At 42.0% G+C, this 17,947-nt stretch overlaps 1 protein-coding gene and 1 long non-coding RNA gene across 3 annotated transcripts in view; one reads left to right on the top strand and one right to left on the bottom strand.

The window, feature by feature from the left end:
* The window catches only part of LOC120551057 (ras-related protein Rab-26), a 118,587-nt gene extending 112,826 nt beyond the window's left edge, over positions 1-5,761 (bottom strand). For both annotated transcript variants that reach the window (XM_039788197.1, XM_039788198.1), the window contains exons 1-2: positions 5,286-5,761; positions 630-740 (exon numbers count right to left, since the gene is read on the bottom strand). In XM_039788197.1, coding sequence (XP_039644131.1) covers positions 630-740; positions 5,286-5,462 — 288 coding nt within the window. In that variant the 5' untranslated portion in view covers positions 5,463-5,761. The remainder of the gene's footprint in view (positions 1-629; positions 741-5,285) is intronic.
* LOC120551058 lies at positions 5,400-17,473 on the top strand. The gene is made up of 3 exons (XR_005637817.1): positions 5,400-5,522; positions 7,118-7,234; positions 17,369-17,473. It is a non-coding gene; the product is annotated as an uncharacterized LOC120551058 (long non-coding RNA).
* Positions 17,474-17,947: the final 474 nt, after the last annotated feature.

Genomic DNA, 17,947 nt, shown 5'->3' with positions numbered 1-17,947 from the left:
TACGGTTAGCTCATCAGACGTTTCCTAAAAATAAAAACATTTTCACGAGTCCCCCCAGGGGAAAATATATTTGGATGTAATCACGGCTTCATTACTCCCGTAATTATGCACTTGAATAAAACTGGATTATTCATTCTAAACGAGGACTGTCCTGATTGAACTGAATATGCTAGTATGGGTATTGGAACACAGGGTATGTGTTGTTGCGATTTGGGAGGTGCGCCGGTCGGCTCATGTGCAAACCTACGCAGAGAAGGGTGTTATGGGTAACCGTAGGTCGTTTACATGCATCTCTGCAGAAGCACAATCCAGCTTTAAGGATAACAACAACAACATGTCTGCCATACTATCAAAAGGATTTGTGAAAGTGTACACGTTTCAATCTTTCAGTTACACTGAGCTGCAGCATGGGGCCGACGAAGCATACAGTTTTTTGAGCAGCAGTGATAAAAACATTTCATGTCAGGCTGATGTTTGCGCGCGTTGTATTTAATGCGTTTTATTGAGATGTCTGGTCTTGACGCAGCAATTTCCCTTCCTCCCAAGGGAGATAATAAAAGTAACATTAACGTTCACACAGCTTCATTTTGGGCTCTGTACACGTTTCCTCCGAGCGTGTGCGTGCTTACCCTGAAGTCGATGCCCACAGTGGAAATGAAGCTCCCGGCAAGAAAGGCTCCATCTTTGAAGCGAACCAGCAGACAGGTCTTTCCGACCCCTGAATCCCCGACCAGCATCACCTGAGAGAGAGAGAGACAGACAGACAGACAGACAGACAGAAAGAGATGCTTTAATGAAACCCTGTGTCTGTGTTTGGGAATCTATCTACAAATACACAGAAGTTTAAGCAACGCAACAAACACTCCCCAAACTCCAATCTAGAGAGGAAACAGAGCGTCACACTCACTCCAGAGGGAGAGAGCAGATTGTACAGACCAATTGGATGAACAGAGAGAGAGAGAGAGAGAGAGAGAGAGAGAGAGATGTGGGACCCAGAGTTTGTTTGTTCCCCCCCCCATCAGACAACCCTAAACTTAAAATGAGCAGCAATGTGATGCGATATAAAAGGTCATTGTGTATGATATGTGTGTGACGCTGGACGGTTGTGTCTATTAAGTCAAAGCTGAACACAGAGCAGTGGTTTTGGCAAGCCTGTCACGTAGGAATAGTTAATCAGGGTGTAGAATTAATACCAGGCTGCCACCCACATTATGAGAATTGAGATTTGCATGTGCAAATTATCGTTAGTATTTATCAACTCCATTTCACACTTTAATTATATTTCATGTGCCAGTGCTATACAGCCAGTTGGGCTTGTCATTATTTTCATTACTGATTCATCTGTCGATTATTCATCAAATTCAATCGTTTAGATTTTTGGTCTATGAAAAGTCAACCAAGACAAAACGTTTAAAGATGCAGTAGGTAAGTCTTATAAAACTACCTTCCTGTCATATTTGCTGAAACTGACCCTATGTTCCAGTAGAACTACATGAATTATGTAAAATAAAATAAAAACAGCTCCTCTGGCACCTCCTACAGCCTGTAGTGCCATTGGCAAAATTCCACCGCTCCCGGTTGAGTTTCTCCAATCAGGGCCACAGGGGGGGGTCTATCTGCCTGTCAATCACTGCTCAGGTACGTACACGCATATAAGAGCGTTCTCCCCTCCCCCCCTCCCCGCGCGCGAGCTGCAGAAAGGTTTCCCAAAACTCCGGTGAATATTGGAGAGGCTTTTCAGAGGTGGCGTGAGCTGCGGGATTTTAAAGATCTGAAGAACGATGCAGATGTAGCCACATTTCTTCTCGACAGGTAACATAATTTTACGATGAATGATTTATCTTTCACTTGGTTATTAGTAGTCAAAAGTCCACAAAGCTACGTTGGTGAGGATGATAGTACCGTTAGCACAGTGGTCGGTCTGATATGATGCTGAAATGGCTAACAGTAGCCTGCTAGTTAGCATCGTTTTACTGTTGGTGAGTAAAGTTAACGTTGTGTTGGCGTTTAGTTATTGAACATGTTGTCTGACATGTCGGCAGTTCTGTCAAACTCCGTTGTGTGGGAGGGGCTTAGGAGACGGTTTGGGCTGCAGCAGAAAGGGGGGAGGGACTGAGAAGTTGTCGATGTTCAAATTTGTTGGCAAAGTCCTGGATCTTCACAATCTTACCTACTGCAGCTTTAATAAAAAAAATAAAAAAATAAAAACGCAAGCCCAAGGGGACCAGGAAATATTTGGCAGTTTTGGTTCATTAAAAGACTGAAATGATTACCTCTATTCTCAAACACTTTGGAATGTTTTTTTACGGGTCGCAACATTCCAACGTTGTAATAGTCCTACAGAGACAGAGTGTGTATGTTGTAGGCCTGTAACAATTATTACATCATTGTCAAATGGCAAATATTTGACGTAATCGCCGTTTCCTTGTTTGATGTTTTGTCAATGAATTGCTAACATTAGCTAAGGTGTGCTAAGTGGTATGACTGTTGGTGGTAACTGTTGATTTTATTTACATTTAAGAGGAAAATACAATGTTTTTAAATTAATAAAGAGGCGCGATTCACTTGATAGGCTGTGTACCTGTGATATTACATTATCTGGGTCATAGAACCAGAAGACGTATCCTAGGAATCATTCAAAACTGTATTGGGTTGAAAAAGTGACACCTAAATAAATATTTTTTTAAAATTTGACTGAAAGAATGTTGGAATCGTTACAGTATTTTGTAAGCTGTACAAACAAAAGCAGATGGGATACATTTCTGACTTGGGAGAGATGCACACACGCTATTTGATCCATTTCACGTCTGGGTATTTATCATTCAAACAAGTAAAGGATTACTTTCATTTCGGACGATTTCCATAAAAAAAAAAATAATAATAATAATAATAATACATTTAAAGTTCGGGAAAATGGGTTGGTTTGGTAAAAGGGGAAATTGGCTGGTGCATTTTGGAACGTGTTGTGTATTAGCAGCCAGATGTTTTGTCATTATGTCTTCTCCTGCTGAACAAAAAGCTTCCTCCCGTGCTGCTGGGAATTGAGCTCATACACCACCACCACCCCCCCCCCACCCACACACACACACACACCCACACACACACACACACACACACACACACACACACACCATCTCTCTCACATTATTGCACTGGACAATTAAACAGCTGTGGCGCACACCACTTAATGGTTCTGTTGGCCAATATACGTATGTGCAGTTCCTAAACTTTTTGCATTTGCAGGGACCAGAGTAGAGAAGCCAGTGGATATAGCTTATTGTATTTTATACATGTGAGAGGAATTTTGAGATTAAACATGATTGAATTACACAGCCGGGGATTTTACCTTTATGGACAAAAAAATCTACCTTATTGTTCATCTCTGGACTGTGCCTTCAAATGGTAAATAACGGGGAAATGAACGTTTCTCTGCAAGCCTGCAGATAAATACGCACACTATCCACCAATTCTTTATGGGAGCCCATCTCTGTCACCAAAAGAAAAGAAAAAAAGATGAAAAGCTATGCATTATTAGGAATGAAAAAAAATACCCTTGTTAAAGGAGAATTCCGGTCAATTTCAACACGGAGCTATGTTGTTTGTTGTCACGTAGTGCTGTCAGTAGCGAGGAAAACGAAAATAATCGCCGTTGCCTACGCCGTGTTATGCTACTGCTAGCTTTCGCACCCAGGCGGCTGAAACGGGACAGGTTTTAAACGGGATTTTAGCCTCTTAACATGTTCGAGATGTCATTACAAGTGTCCTTGCCACGTGAACGGATTCCTTCCGAGTGAACACAGTGAATCTGGCTGGAGTAGAGCAGCCGTGCAATGCATTCCGGTAGCGTCGCTCGGCTCGCCGCTTCTCAAAAGCTGACGAAAATCTTTTTAAACTGAACGTTGTCGATCTGAAATGAAGACATATTCAGTAACTGCTTGGCCTATTTCTCGCTTAAAATGTTTTCAGAAACACGTTTCGGTGAACTAAATACGAGATCGTATTCTAACCGAGCCACCATTATGGCCGGTTTTGAAATTCGGGAGCAACCAGCCCCACGTGACGCGTTCGGCTGCAGCCATCGCGGTTGTAGGAGGGTGTAGACTGTTTTCTTTGCCCGTCAGTGGTCAGCGAAGAGAAACTGGTGGCAAGCTCACTAGCGCGCAATTCTGGGAAGCGGGGGCGATCCCATCCGTGAAAACAACGCGTATGTGGACACTAGGGGCACACGATTCAGAAAATGTCACGATTCCATATCGATTTTTAGGCCCACGATTCGATTCAAAAATCAATTTTTGATTCAAAAACGAGTCACAGTATGTAAATGTAGTTACTTTTCCCCATGTGATTGCAGTAAACATTCAATTAATTAAAAAAAGGTAACACTTTACAATAAGGTACACAAAAAATAGGTAGTTAATGATTAGTTACTGTTTTTGAAAGAGTAACGAATGATTAGTTACTGTTTTTCAGAAGGGTAGTTACTGTTTTTTTGAGTAACTACCCTTCTGAAAAACAGTAACTAATCATTCGTTACCCTTCTGAAAAACAGTAACTAATCATTCGTTACTCTTTCAAAAACAGTAACTAATCATTAACTACCTATTTTTTTTGTGTACCTTATTGTAAAGTGTTACCAAAAAAAAAGAAAAAAAACTATATATATAAATATATTAATTATTTTTGGAATTCTATGAATCGATTTTGAATCAGTAGAGCTTGAATCGCGATTCAAATATGAATCGATTTTTTTGCACACACGTAATGGACACCCACCATTAGGCTACCATGAGTAGCAACTTTTATTTTTATCATGCCAAATTTTCATGGAGCTAGGCAAAAGAAAGAAAGAAATAAATAAATAAAAAATGTGGGGGGCGGAAAAGGGTTTCCATACCTGGCTGTCTCACATATCCATGAAAACAGTCTACAAAGTCAAAAGTCTACAATGTGAAACCTAACACACCTTTTTATTTTATGAAAAGACAGTTATAATGGGCATGCTGCTGCTTTTAAGTTATCTAGCTTCAAGCATTAACTTAAATTCAGCAACACACACATTTACTACGGTTTCTTAGAACAATTTTGAAACGACACTGCAAACAAGTAGAATTTAAACTTCCAAGAAACAAGAAGATATGTAAAACCTGGGATTCTAACTAATTTAAAAGGTGCCAACTGAACGGCGTTTTCTCGCACCTGTGGTCGTTTAACGTTCTAATTGATTGCTTGATTGAACGCACGCTTGCAGAACGTCTCATTGCAATAAGCCTGAGCTGTCGGCTTACCTTGAAGGCGAAGTCGTAAAACTCCCCGCTGTTGCTGATGGACGGTCTGCTGGGGTAAACCAGTCCGGAGGACGGAGCGCCAGCGGCGGCCAGACCTTTCCCCGTCCTCCCGCTTCTCGGCGACGCCTTGGGGCTCTTGGCGCTCCCTTTGCCTTTCACTGCCTTCTTCCTGGACATGGTGACTGTTATAACCTGTTAAGCTCCGAGCAATTAAGGTCGAAGAATTAGGAAAAGCAGGTGAGTTTAAAAAATATTGAGGGTTGTTTTAGTCTTGAAACGCTTTTTTTTTTTTTTTTTCTTGTGGAGTTGTGGTCGAAGAGCGTTGTAGCGAAAGAAGTTCACCTGCGCGTCTGAAGCATGGCCGTCAGTTAGAAGCGGTTCAGCGGACACAAAGTGGCTATAAAGCGAGACAGTTGTTGTCCCGGTGGTGTAGCTGGATACATCTGAGCTCTGGTTCACAATGTAAACAGCTCTCTCTCTCTTTTTTTTTTTTTTTTTTTTTTTTTTTTTTTTTTTTTTTCTCTCTCTCTCTCTCTCATTGTGATGTTGGGAGCGCGTGAAGGCATGGTTGTTTCGGTGCGTTTGTAGGGAAAATCCACCCTAACACTGAAATAATGTAGGCAACATTTCCGATATACTGTAACGTCCCTCAATGAGCAGTCGGTGAGACCTTCTTACTGACCTGAATAGGCTACTGTGGGCCGTAGCCAACGCCAAAAATAAACAATTCAGTCAACTACCTGACATTAGCCACTCGCTAGCTCCTCGTCTCCAAAAACTGAGGACATATAACAGCCGTTCCCCCTTAGCTCTCAGACAACTACAGGTGTATAATCTCCCGCGGCTCACTCTCATAGGAAGATAACCTGTAAACAAACAGGGTTCACAACGTCTAAACTCGCACGTTTACTTCACTGACAGGAGGAAATCTCAGACTTTACCTCAACATCACTAATCTGGCCCAAACGGCTGCCTCTAAACCGTGATAACATTAACATTAACACATTAACCTGAAGAAATAACACACTCCGTTACAATACTGTAGGTTAATGTGGGACTAGAGCTGGGGGCGATATGGAGAAAATCAAATATCACTATTTTTGACCAAATATATCGATATTGCCGCAATATTGTAGGGTTAACTTTTGGCGCTTTCACGAAATATTTAAACAAGATTTTTTTTTAATAAATAATCATCAATAACTTGGATATAATGACCCTGGGGAAAGGTAAATAATGGACAAACTAGCCTAGAACATGCTGGTATTTTCATAAAATCACTTTACTGTAAAGCAGCCTTTAAAACCAGGAAAAGACAACACGTGTCATATTACGATATCCAACGTTGAAGACTATATCTAGCCTTATATATTGATATCGATTATGTTGCCCAGCCCTATGTGGGACAGTAGCTGATGCCAACAAAAGCAGTCTGTCTAAGCTGGAAATGAGAACACTCCTCAAAGTGATGACCTGACGCAGCCATTTTTTATGATTATTAAAGATGAGATGACACTGAGGGAGTAATTCTGGAGAAGAGAAAAAAAAAAAGTTGAATACTCAATCCAAATCAATTGAATGCAGGGCTTTCAGATTGGAACCGGTGCCCATCACAGTGTACTCTACGGGGCAGCTCCGGGATCTGTTTGTAGATCACATCATTTATCACTTTTCTGTTCATCTTAAGGAGAGACTGAATGGGGCCAATGTATAATGAAAAAAATGAGTTGTACAATGTAGTGGGAATGACAAATTCTAATTTAGGGTGTAATTTTCTTAAAGGTGCAGGTCTGTGTGACAGCTTGTAATGGGGAGCATCACTTTCTCCACAGACACCATCAATTTGAAAGCTGAATCACTCTGCCCAGTATCCAGACCGCTCAGTTATGGATGATGCACACGTGCAAGCAGGCGTTCAGCAGGCTTGATGTATGACGTGGGACTTAAAGGTGCAATATGTAATATATGTACTGTATTTAATCCAAAAATGATCACAATGTGTCATCAGATATTAATGTAACATGCTAAGTTAAAATGTTTTCTGACAACAATCCTAAAGGCAGTATTTTCTTTTCCCTATGAAATTTCTGTTCCGTGAAGGAATGTCTGTCTGTGTTTTGGCCTGTGTGTTGGTATCAACTGCCCATTTAGACAGCCGGGCCGGGTTGCCAGATATACCGGTAAAAAAAACTGCAAACCCAGCGTGCTATAGCTCTAGTACAGCCATGAAAGCAGCAAACAATTGCCATCTTTCTAAACAGTTGCATAACCAGAGACGAGGTAAAACACGAGTAAATATTGGAGATGCATTTAAAAGATGGAGACAGATTAGAGCCTAAAAGGACAACAACGAGTTGACTAATTTCCTCCTAAACAGGTAAGCGCTGAGCTTAATTCATTTATGTCCCAGCTAACGTAGGGATAGTCCTTTTTCATTAATTTCAACATTCATGTGCTCGCATTAAATTATATTAGAGAACTCCAGTTAGTTACTCGCAAAAAAAATGTAAACCCCAGCTGGTGAAGTGATCCTGATGGGCGCTAACGCCGCTATGCTAATACACGCTAACGTAAGAGTCATGACATTTGTCAGAAACCGCAAGTTTGACTTCCTCATAATGGAAACCTGCAGTTTAACTTTGGCAAAACACGCCGTAGCCTGAATTGTTGGATTGTACAGCAGTGTTCTCTACAAGTCGTTTTGTAATCTACGTAACGTTGTTATGTTATTGTGGCTAACGTTAACATCGCCAGCTTTACGGTTATATGTTGGACAGCAAGATGATTCCCACTTTCTTACAAACTGGCATGCGACCATAATGTGTAATGTACTGACTATGTGTATAGACAAGCTGTATAACGGGGCTGGAAGTAGTAGTACCGACATTCTCCCCCCTCTGCCGAAATTGTCTCCCCGCTTCTGTTCAGCAGGTGTAGCCGACAGACAGCGACTGAGACGACCGTGAGGTCGGGGTCTTTCTAGCGGCTGTTGCAGTAACGTTAAGCCGAGAAAAGGTGGCTGTCAGTCGCGCACAAAGCTACGCAAGGTCGCGGCCGTAGTTGTTACGTTTAGTCGATGGGCTTTTATAACCGTCAACGCGGCTGCGCTGTGGATTAATGTCTGGCAATGCGAGACTAGCATCAAGCTAACATTAGCATTTTGTGACGTTGGGTTTAGCGTTCTCAACCTTGCAACTCCCGTGAACTTCGACACTGGGGAGGAGGGGGCCGGGGGAGACGACTCTTTTCAGTATTTTGAATTTGGACTGCAGTAACCATTTCAAACACTAGCTGTCAGTATTACATATTGGACTTTTAAAGGTTAGAGTGTGTTTTCACAGTGTGGCCAGCAGGTGCATGTTTCACATAAAGTAATTGGGATTCAGAGTTGCTCTCAGAGAAGAAATAAATCTCATTGGTTAAAGGTCCAGTGTGTAACGTGTTTAGTTGTTCATTATCTAAATCGGTGTTGCCAGTTCACAAACTTGTCCTTTTTTTCATGAATATTTACCACCACCATCAATTCCAAGTATTCATTTTTGGCTTGAAATTTTTAATTTTGCATTCGCATGAACTGGGGTAGACTCTTCCATATTCATGCGCCATCTTGAAATCCGTTGGACGGTAATGGACATACAGGACATACTGCCCCGCCTTTCGCGTTTTCAGTGTCCCATGATAAACTCACAGGTGCTGCTAATTGGTATCGTAGCTTCCCCGCCCCGGCAAGATTGAAGAAGGAAACATGGAGGACCACATGTATTCAAAATCATAATTTCTTCTTCACCCAGAAAAAGAAAATTGAAAAGAACAAGAGACCGGCTTTTTGAAGCGTGAAGGCTACCGTAGCTGCAATACGTACTTTGAACTGCGTGATGCGAGAGAGTTGATTGCGATATATGATCTCAACGCTAGATGGGAGAAATTCCCACGCATTGGACCTTTTTAAGCATCAGTTGATACAGGTAATGTGACTGAAGCTAGGACTGGGCAATATATCAATATTCTATCGACATATGAGACTAAATATAGTCTTAAATTTTGGATATCGTGATATGACACGTGTTTTGTCTTTTCCTGGTTTTAAAGGCTGCATTACAGTAAAGTGATGTCATTTTCGTAACTTACCAGACTGTTCTAGCTGTTCTATTATTTGCCTTTACCCACTTATTCATTGTATCCACATTACTGATGATTATTTCTCAACAATCTCATTGTGTAAATATTTTGTGAAAGCACCAATAGTAATCGCTGCAATATCGACATTGATGTATTTGGTAAAAAACATTGCAATATTTGATTTTGAAAATGTGAAATTAATGGGGGGGCATGTGTGGCCACACTACACAGGACTAGAGGACTGTGGAAAAGTATTAAACTTCAAAAATACTCAAATAATCAAAGGTTTAGCAACAACAGGCCTGAGAGGAAATTGGGTGGGAAGAGCAAGCAAAAACCACCATACAAGCATAATACATCAGTCAATCCAGCAAAGGCATTTTATTCTTCTTTATTTGCGTCTCCTTAAAGCAGCTATAATCAATGTTTTTATATTAGCAATTTATCCCATGCATATAGTGACAAACCCACGGATAATTAGCACCTGACTGCAGTTCTCATCTTTCAGCTCACTGTTGTGGTTTTCCTGCCAGTAGAGAAAAACCTAGTGAACATAGTGGAACGTTTAGCAGCTAAAGAGCCCAATATTTGAAACAGAGCTTGAAAGAAGAGTGTATCCTGGACTCCCATTTAACAGGTGGACAGAAAACACGACTCCAAATGAATGTTAATGTACCTCTGTACCTGCTGGATGTGTAAATAAGAAACTGCTAGCAAACCAGTTCACTGTATCAACTGTATTAAAAAGGTGATAATTAAGTAAAGGGTTGTATTTAAAGGGATATGCCATGTTTGTTGAAATAGGGCTTATCACGGTCTCCTCTAGCTGTAGATGGGTGGGCCAACGCATTTTTTGTGCATGCATTGTTTTAGTCTGGTGCAACACTGGCAGCGCCGCCGCTAGTTAGCTTAGCGTAGTGAATGGAATCCTACGTTGCCGGTTAGCATGTTGTGAGTAAAAGTGAGCCAACAAAAGACAAAAAAAACAACCTAATTACTTGCACTGAGACAAAAAATGCGTTGGCCCACCTATCTACAGCCAGGGTAGACCGTGATAAGCCCTATTTCAACAAACGGTGGCGTATTCCTTTAAGGCTTGTTATTGCGGACTCTGTTTGAAGACGCTGTACTCAATATTCAGAACATTAATTTAGCAGCAAACAATTATTTGATTATGTAAATGTATATAGTGGAGTAATGGCGTCCTGAGCAGAGAATGAAGTGACACTCCCTCTTTGTGCGTTGTAATCCAAGCTTCTTTGTATATACACTGAACAAAATTATAAACTCAACACTTTTGTTTTTGCCCCCATTTTTCATGAGCTGAACTCAAAGACCTAAGACTTTTTCTACGTACACAAAAGGCCTATTTCTCTCAAATATTATTTACAAATCTGTCTAAATCTGTGTGAGTGAGCACTTCTCTGCCGAGAAAATCCATCCACCTCACAGGTGTGTCATATCAAGATGCTGATTAGACAGCAGGATTATTGCACAGGTGTGCCTTAGGCTGGACACATTAAAAGGCCACTCTAAAATGTGCAGTTTTACTGTATGGGTGGTGATGGCGCAGTGGATATCACACGTGGTGTCCCATGTGGTGTGGGAGACCTGGGTTCGATTCCCACTGCGATACATCAACCAATGTGTCACCTCTGACATATATAGCAATTGTAAGTCGCTTTGGATAAAAGCGTCAGCTAAATGACATGTAATGTAATGGGGGGGTCCCAAACCAGTCATTAGGCTCGTCCGAGATGAACTGCGCCTCGCCTGTAAAGTGGACGAGAGCAGGTGGCAGCAGACGGGGGCGGTGACAAAAATCTGCGGTCAAGTCGGACAGTTTCCAGCCGATTCCAGCAGCCTTCAGGCTGAACAAGAAGTCACAGAAACACTGGGGTCCGATTCCAATTTAATAAAATGTTATCAGACCCATATATCAGCTCCTACACAGTCTCCAGTTGTTTTTATTATGACAGAGTAGCTGTCAAGTTGTCAGTTGCTGATTTACACTGTGGATGATCGGTAATCTGAACAGATTTAGTCTTCTAAACGTCACTATCAGCCACACAATGTGGTTTGTACAGAATAAGCTTTTAAATCAGACCAATAGCAATTAAAATCAATAAAAAGTTTATATAAAACATCATGTTGAGTCGATTCTGAACCAATCAGCTGTTAGATCAGCTGAAAGGCCGGCGTTTCCCAGCATGCCCTGGGTCCACCTGGCTCTTGCAGTCGGTGAAAAGCAACTGCGCTGCCTGCGTCTCAGAACTGCCTTGATCTCGTGAGGTTATCGTTGCCCACGTGACGTCAGAGCAAGTCGGGATCGAGTCAGACACAAATCTAACCGGCATGCATTGGGCGGCGATCGCCGGTGATCGATTCTGCGCAGACCTGGCTCATCTCGAACGAGCCTAGTATCTGGTGTTTGGGTTCATCTCTCCCTCCCTCTCGACCTGACTGCAGCTCGTTGTCGTAACCAACATGAGTGGGAAAATGCTCAAATTCGAAGGCGTCTGGCACTTTTGCAGGGTGCAAATGTTCCACCAAAACAAGTGATTGTGATTGGTTTAAAGAAATCCAAACAACAAGTGTAGTTTTTTCCTCCTACCCTGGAACCTATGTGTGGTGTAGCCAAACCTTACTCCGCAAGCACTGTGGAGATGGGACTGGCAATGTGAGACTGATCATGACTCACTCTTTACCTTAAATAGCAAGCAAACGGACGTTTTCCTGCGTTCGCTGTGACGATACATATTCCATAAAGCATTGTACGCGACGGACAGAGGATGATCTGTCCACTGGTGACTCACTTGAGCATCTTCTCCTGCAACAATCTTCTTTAGTGAGAAACGTTCACACCCGAGAGCTGCCCAGTACAACCAGAAGCCATTGGCTGGGATGCGATTCACTCACTTCTACCGTCCAGACGTTCCCAGCAGGGAATCAAACCGACAATCCCACTACGCTTTTTAGTCATAACCAGTCTTTGAGCATTGATGCCTACCCAATTTAATTTTTTTTTTTTTTTTACTTTATCCTTGCACTGCTATATTTTTATATTAATATGTCTACATTATTCTCTTATATTGTCCATATTTAATGCTGGTCTCTAGACTTTATCCTTGCACTATTGGACTTATTTGCACTATCACGACACACACTCTCATAGAGCACCTTAACCCTTGTGTTGTCTTATCCGGCCCCAGTTATTTTAATGGACCTCAGCGTAAATTCTTGCAGGAAGACTTCTTGACTTAAGGCTCTTATATACTAGACGCAGCCCAGCTGGCGTGTGCAAATGTGACGTCATGGGATCGCCGTGACTATTTATACCCGCGCTGGTGCTCGCGACACTAGCTGCAGTCTTCTCCTGAACAGCGGTGGCGCTAATGAGCAAAGGCTACCAACGTTGCTCTTTCTACGGACTAGAAGAAGAAGAAAAAGGTAAACAACGGCAGAACTGGCAGCAGCACTGACGTCAATGCTTCGATTTGATTGGATGACCTACTTCGTCGGATCAAGCCTTTCATTCGCCATAAAAGAACCCAGTCTTAACCCAGTACGTTTACAAGAGAGACCTGCAGTCACTCTGAGAGTCCTGGCGTCCGGTTGTCGGCGAACTCGTTCAGGCCTCCTGTTTCCGCTTTGCTGCGCTAAAAATTGTGTGCGCCGGCCGGATATTACGTCATTTTGACGTCACGATGGCGCCCGCCACCTTGGATGCGTCTAGTATATAAGAGCCTTTACTATGCATACTGAATCACAGGGTCAGTCCCTGCCCTGTCACTACAAACGTCTCATGCTCATACATCCCTTAGTACATTCATGTGGATTTTTTTTATTTATTTAGTATCTTTTCTTTTCTTGTCCATATTATTCATGTGGATTTGTTATTTTATCATGTGTATGTTGTTTGTGATGTCTTTAAGCCACTGGGACCTTGAATTTCCCCTTGGGGGATCAATCAAGTATCTATCAAATATCAAGACGCATAAAAGTGCAAGAAAAGCTGCGAAAGCAATTCGGCGGGGAAATTTATTTGCAGTCCGAAGGCGGGGGGGAACACAACAAACGGGATGCACATACGTTTGATGAGGAGACTATTAAAAAGGCCCATGCTGTGTGAGCGGTGCATCGTCAAAACCAATGAGCCGCAAACAGGAGCGCACGCACACACACACACCCACACACACACCACTGATGTTAAAATAGAGATCCCACCTAGCTGTTTATTTACCCATTGAATAATTTGTGACTTCATATTACTGAAAGCACATATTTGTGGAGCCCTAGGGATTAATATTGAATAAATCAACAAGACATTTAGAAACAATCAGTAAACAGTGCAAGTTCTATAAATGGGACAATACATTGTGAAATATAATCATTAAAACTAAACCTCATTCTTACCAAAGATAAAAAAAAAAGAAAACACAAAACAATTTTATTTAAGTTGGCCTCTCTTAAAGCTATAGTGCGTAGTTTCTGTCGCCCCCATGAGGAATTCTAAGTAATGACCACAACACTGTCGGCACGTCCACATGATACAAGCCTTCCGTGATCCCGCACAGCCCCCACCCCTCCCCCACGCAGTTGCTAGTAGCCAAGGAGGACACGGAGGATTAAAAAAACATGGACTCTTCAGAAGAGCTAATTATCACTTGAGTTTCTGCACACGAAAGTCGCCGGTCGACACAATCTTCTGAACATAGCCATGCTGAGAAGTACAGAGAGAGTTGTGTGGAGCGGATAGTCTTAATTAGCTTTGTAGCACTGGCTTGAATGTTATGGACGTTCATTAATATCAAAAAGTTACGCACTAAAGCCTTAAAGGGATGATTTGGATCTTTTGAAGTGTGGTTGTATCAGGGAATTCTCCACAGTCAGTGTATAAGCTACAGTAGATGGCAGTTGGCACGCCCCCCAGTTTGGAGAAGCAGATAAAATCTAAATCTAAAAAAGGACAACCTAAAAACATCAATATCAGTTTAAAAGGCAGGGTTGGTAAAAGCTAGCAAGATTCGAAAGTAGGATTTCCTTGGGGCTCCGTCTAACCCCACAGCAATTTTACTCCATTAATCATTCACTGGTAAGCAAACCCCTAATACTATCATACCAAATGTTTAAAACATACATGACTACTGTTAGCCACATGTAAACAGGAGGGGTAGAGTACGGGCAGCGGGGCAAGGAGGCATTTCATTGGTTCTTTCCAAGCGGACGTCGAGGCAGTGATCGGTGGGCATTTTTACAGGATTACAGCAGCTACAGATGACGGATCGAATTTCCGTTCCTTTTTCAGAGCCCATAAGTTCTTTATTACGGTCAGGGAATAAAGACCATTTCAAACCCTATATTAAAAAGTGTACATTGGAAATAGTTACCAGCCCTGCCTTTTAAGTGTATGCTATATTTTAAATATTTTCACAGCTTTACCTTGCCGCAAGACCACCCTTTCACAAGCAATTATTTCCATCTTTGCTCTCTACAAAGCCAGCAAAACAGTCATTTTACCTCGCACCTGCTCTATCGCTGCCTTGATCTGATAGCTTGCAAGGGGGTCAGCCCAATGGTCCCACAGCCCAATGGTCCCACAGCCCAATGGTCCCACAGCCCTATGTTCCCACAGCCCAATGGTCCCACAGCCCTATGTTCCCACAGCCCAATGTTCCCACAGCCCAATGGTCCCACAGCCCTATGTTCTCACAACCCAATGGTCCCACAGACCTTTTTTCCCACAACCAAATGGTCCCACAGCCCTATGTTCCCACAACCCAATGGTCCCACAGCCCAATGGTCCCACAGCCCAATGGTCCCACAGCCCAATGTTCTCACAACCCAATGGTCCCACAGACCTACGTTCTCACAGCCCAATGGTCCCACAGCCCTATGTTCCCACATTTCTAAGACTTATTTTTCACTGAAAATTAGGCCCTATGTTCTCACAACCCTATGTTCCCACACTTCTAAGATTTTTCTTAAAATTAGGCCCTATGATAGGGTTAGGGTTAGAGTTAGATTCCATCTGTAGTCCATTGCTACTGGATAATAGGTTGGGTGTAATTGGCTACCACATTGGGAGAAAGGGGGATAAAATCTGATACAAGTTTATGAAAATGGAAATGTGGAAACATAGGGCCTAATTTTGAAAATAATCTTAGATATGTGGTAACATAGGGCCAAATTTTCAGTGAAATTCTTAGAAATGTGGAGAACACAGGGCTGTGGGAACATAGGCATGCTCCCGTTTGCTTGTGTAATTGTGATACTTTGGTCTTTTTAAAGGGTTAGGAACTAGCTGGACTAAGCTAACCGACAAAAGTAGCGGTAGACCAGCAACCTGCATGTTCTGCGAGTTAAATGACTGTTTTTGTCAAAGGAGTCTGGTGGCTTGAAGAGAACAATCCAGCGGCCGCAGTTTTTCGTCATAAAGGGTTGTCTGACTGCAAGGCAAAGCGGAGAAAATATACAAAATATAGCATATTAAACGGATATTGTTTTAGGATGATAAAATGCATTTAGCTGCTGCAGTACATTGAAAAAAGCTTCTGCCTGCTTCTCCAAACTGGGGGCGTGCCGACCGCCATCTACTGTAGCTAATACACTGACTATGGAGAAGCACCTCATACAACCACCCTTAAAGAAAAAAAAAAAAAAAGATCCAAACTCTCCCCAAACAAGCTCGACAATCACTAGCCAGTTAGCTCCTGTTAGCTAGAGTCGAAGAAGTTCTGTATCAACTGTGAGGCTGCTGTGAGTACACGGACACAGTAAGCTCTCCCCCCTCCCTCTGTCTATAACAACATTGTGTGAATGCTCATTCTTCAAAAAGACAGATCCACTGTGTCACACAAATCACCAGGTTCATTTCATTATTTATTTTATTTTATCAGTAGAGACAGATGGTTTGTTGTGCTGACGCTCACATGGTTGGTTCTGGGTATTGGAGCCAACAATAAGACTGCTGAATGATTTTCCATCTGCTGTTTGAACTGGACCATGAGGAGGTCAATAAATGTCCGACTCTCTCTTTGCGCAGCATGATGTGTGGCACAAGAGATGGGAAAAGGAACTAGGCAACGGCTAGAATAACTCATATTTGAGATGCACTGCACGTCGTAAATAGGTATGGGTTTCAGGCAGCTCTTTGGGACATATCTTCACCAGATGGGTAGAAACCAAAGCCAAAGAACAGGCTCAATTAATCCAAGACATACAAAAGTCAGCGAAGGATTGGATCAATTAGGGAGAAAAATAATCAAAATGTATTCCAATTCATTTTGCAGACACATTTGGCCCCAACAAAGTTTATCGTCAGTCACTGACAAATTTTTGGTGAGCATACGCACAGTCACTATGGGCAATCTTCTGTGTTTTTGAATTTCTCACGCACACTAGGGGCTGAAAAACTTTTGAAGGGATGTCCTTGACTAACACAAAGACATCCAACCTGTACCAAGGTGTGGGTCGTGTAGGCCTACACTTGTAGTATGTTTTTTGAGTAGTGATTATTACTGATCATTTGTTTAGAGTAGTGTTGTGCTGAAGTGGTGAATGTGGGTGAGGGAAACACAAAGCCCAGTTAGAATGAATAACCTGGAGAACAGCACCATCTAGTGGCCTCTTTGAGTTACTATAACACCTACCAGAGAGCCATAAGTACAGGTTTGTGTCCGGCGTAATATCCAGCGTCAAACATGGCGTTGGATCTGCTCAGCAACCCATTTTCTTCTTATTTAGGAAGACATTTTAATTTATTTGCATTTCTAATGGTTTTCCCTTCATCTCAACTTCAACTGTTAGTTATTTGACACATCATGTTATTGCTGTAATGCAGCATTACGTGTTTATGTTAGAAACTCAGCCTTAAACTGAAATGATATGACAGCCTAACTCTTTTGCAATGTTTTAATTTATTCATATATAATCTTATAGTTGTATATTGTATGTGTTTATAGCTGGGGAGGTGAGAGCTGCTGGACCTCCAGAAGGTAAACCTCCACAGAAACGTTTTTAGGTCTTATTTGATTTGAATTGTATTGCTTGGAATGGTTTTCAACTGACTTTGCACTGATGAACGACGTCCTTGTCGCTGCAATTGTGTCTCTCCATTTTTTTGAGAATTCGTTCACGGTTTTCAAGAATTCAAGGTAACATTGGGTGAGTAATTGATACACAAATGATCACTTTGGAGATTAATGGTTCTGCTAAATGCAGCAGAACCTTACCTACCTTATCAAAATGCAACTTGACCGCAGGCAGTTTTGGTGCGTTATGCTAATAGCGGCTAATGTAGCCTTGCGCCGCTAGCAAGCTAGAGAGGTCTGGTAACCTCACTTCACTTCTTTCTAACTTAACACCCCCAGATTTTTTCTTCTTTTTCCAATATAGCCTTCAGCCCAGGGAAAAGTTTCGAGGACCTATCTTCAAAATGCACAATGTCCGTTTGTTGAAACCACACTGAGTAGCTAAACAATTTCAACAAGTCTTAAATAGTGGAAGAAGAGAGGGGGACATTTTAGTCCGTTACTCCTCTA

This window comes from Perca fluviatilis, chromosome 21 (assembly GCF_010015445.1).
Source record: "Perca fluviatilis chromosome 21, GENO_Pfluv_1.0, whole genome shotgun sequence".
Classification (NCBI taxonomy): domain Eukaryota; kingdom Metazoa; phylum Chordata; class Actinopteri; order Perciformes; family Percidae; genus Perca; species Perca fluviatilis.
The sequence above is the reverse complement of the archived record's forward strand: the minus strand, read 5'-3'. Positions and strand labels throughout refer to the sequence as shown.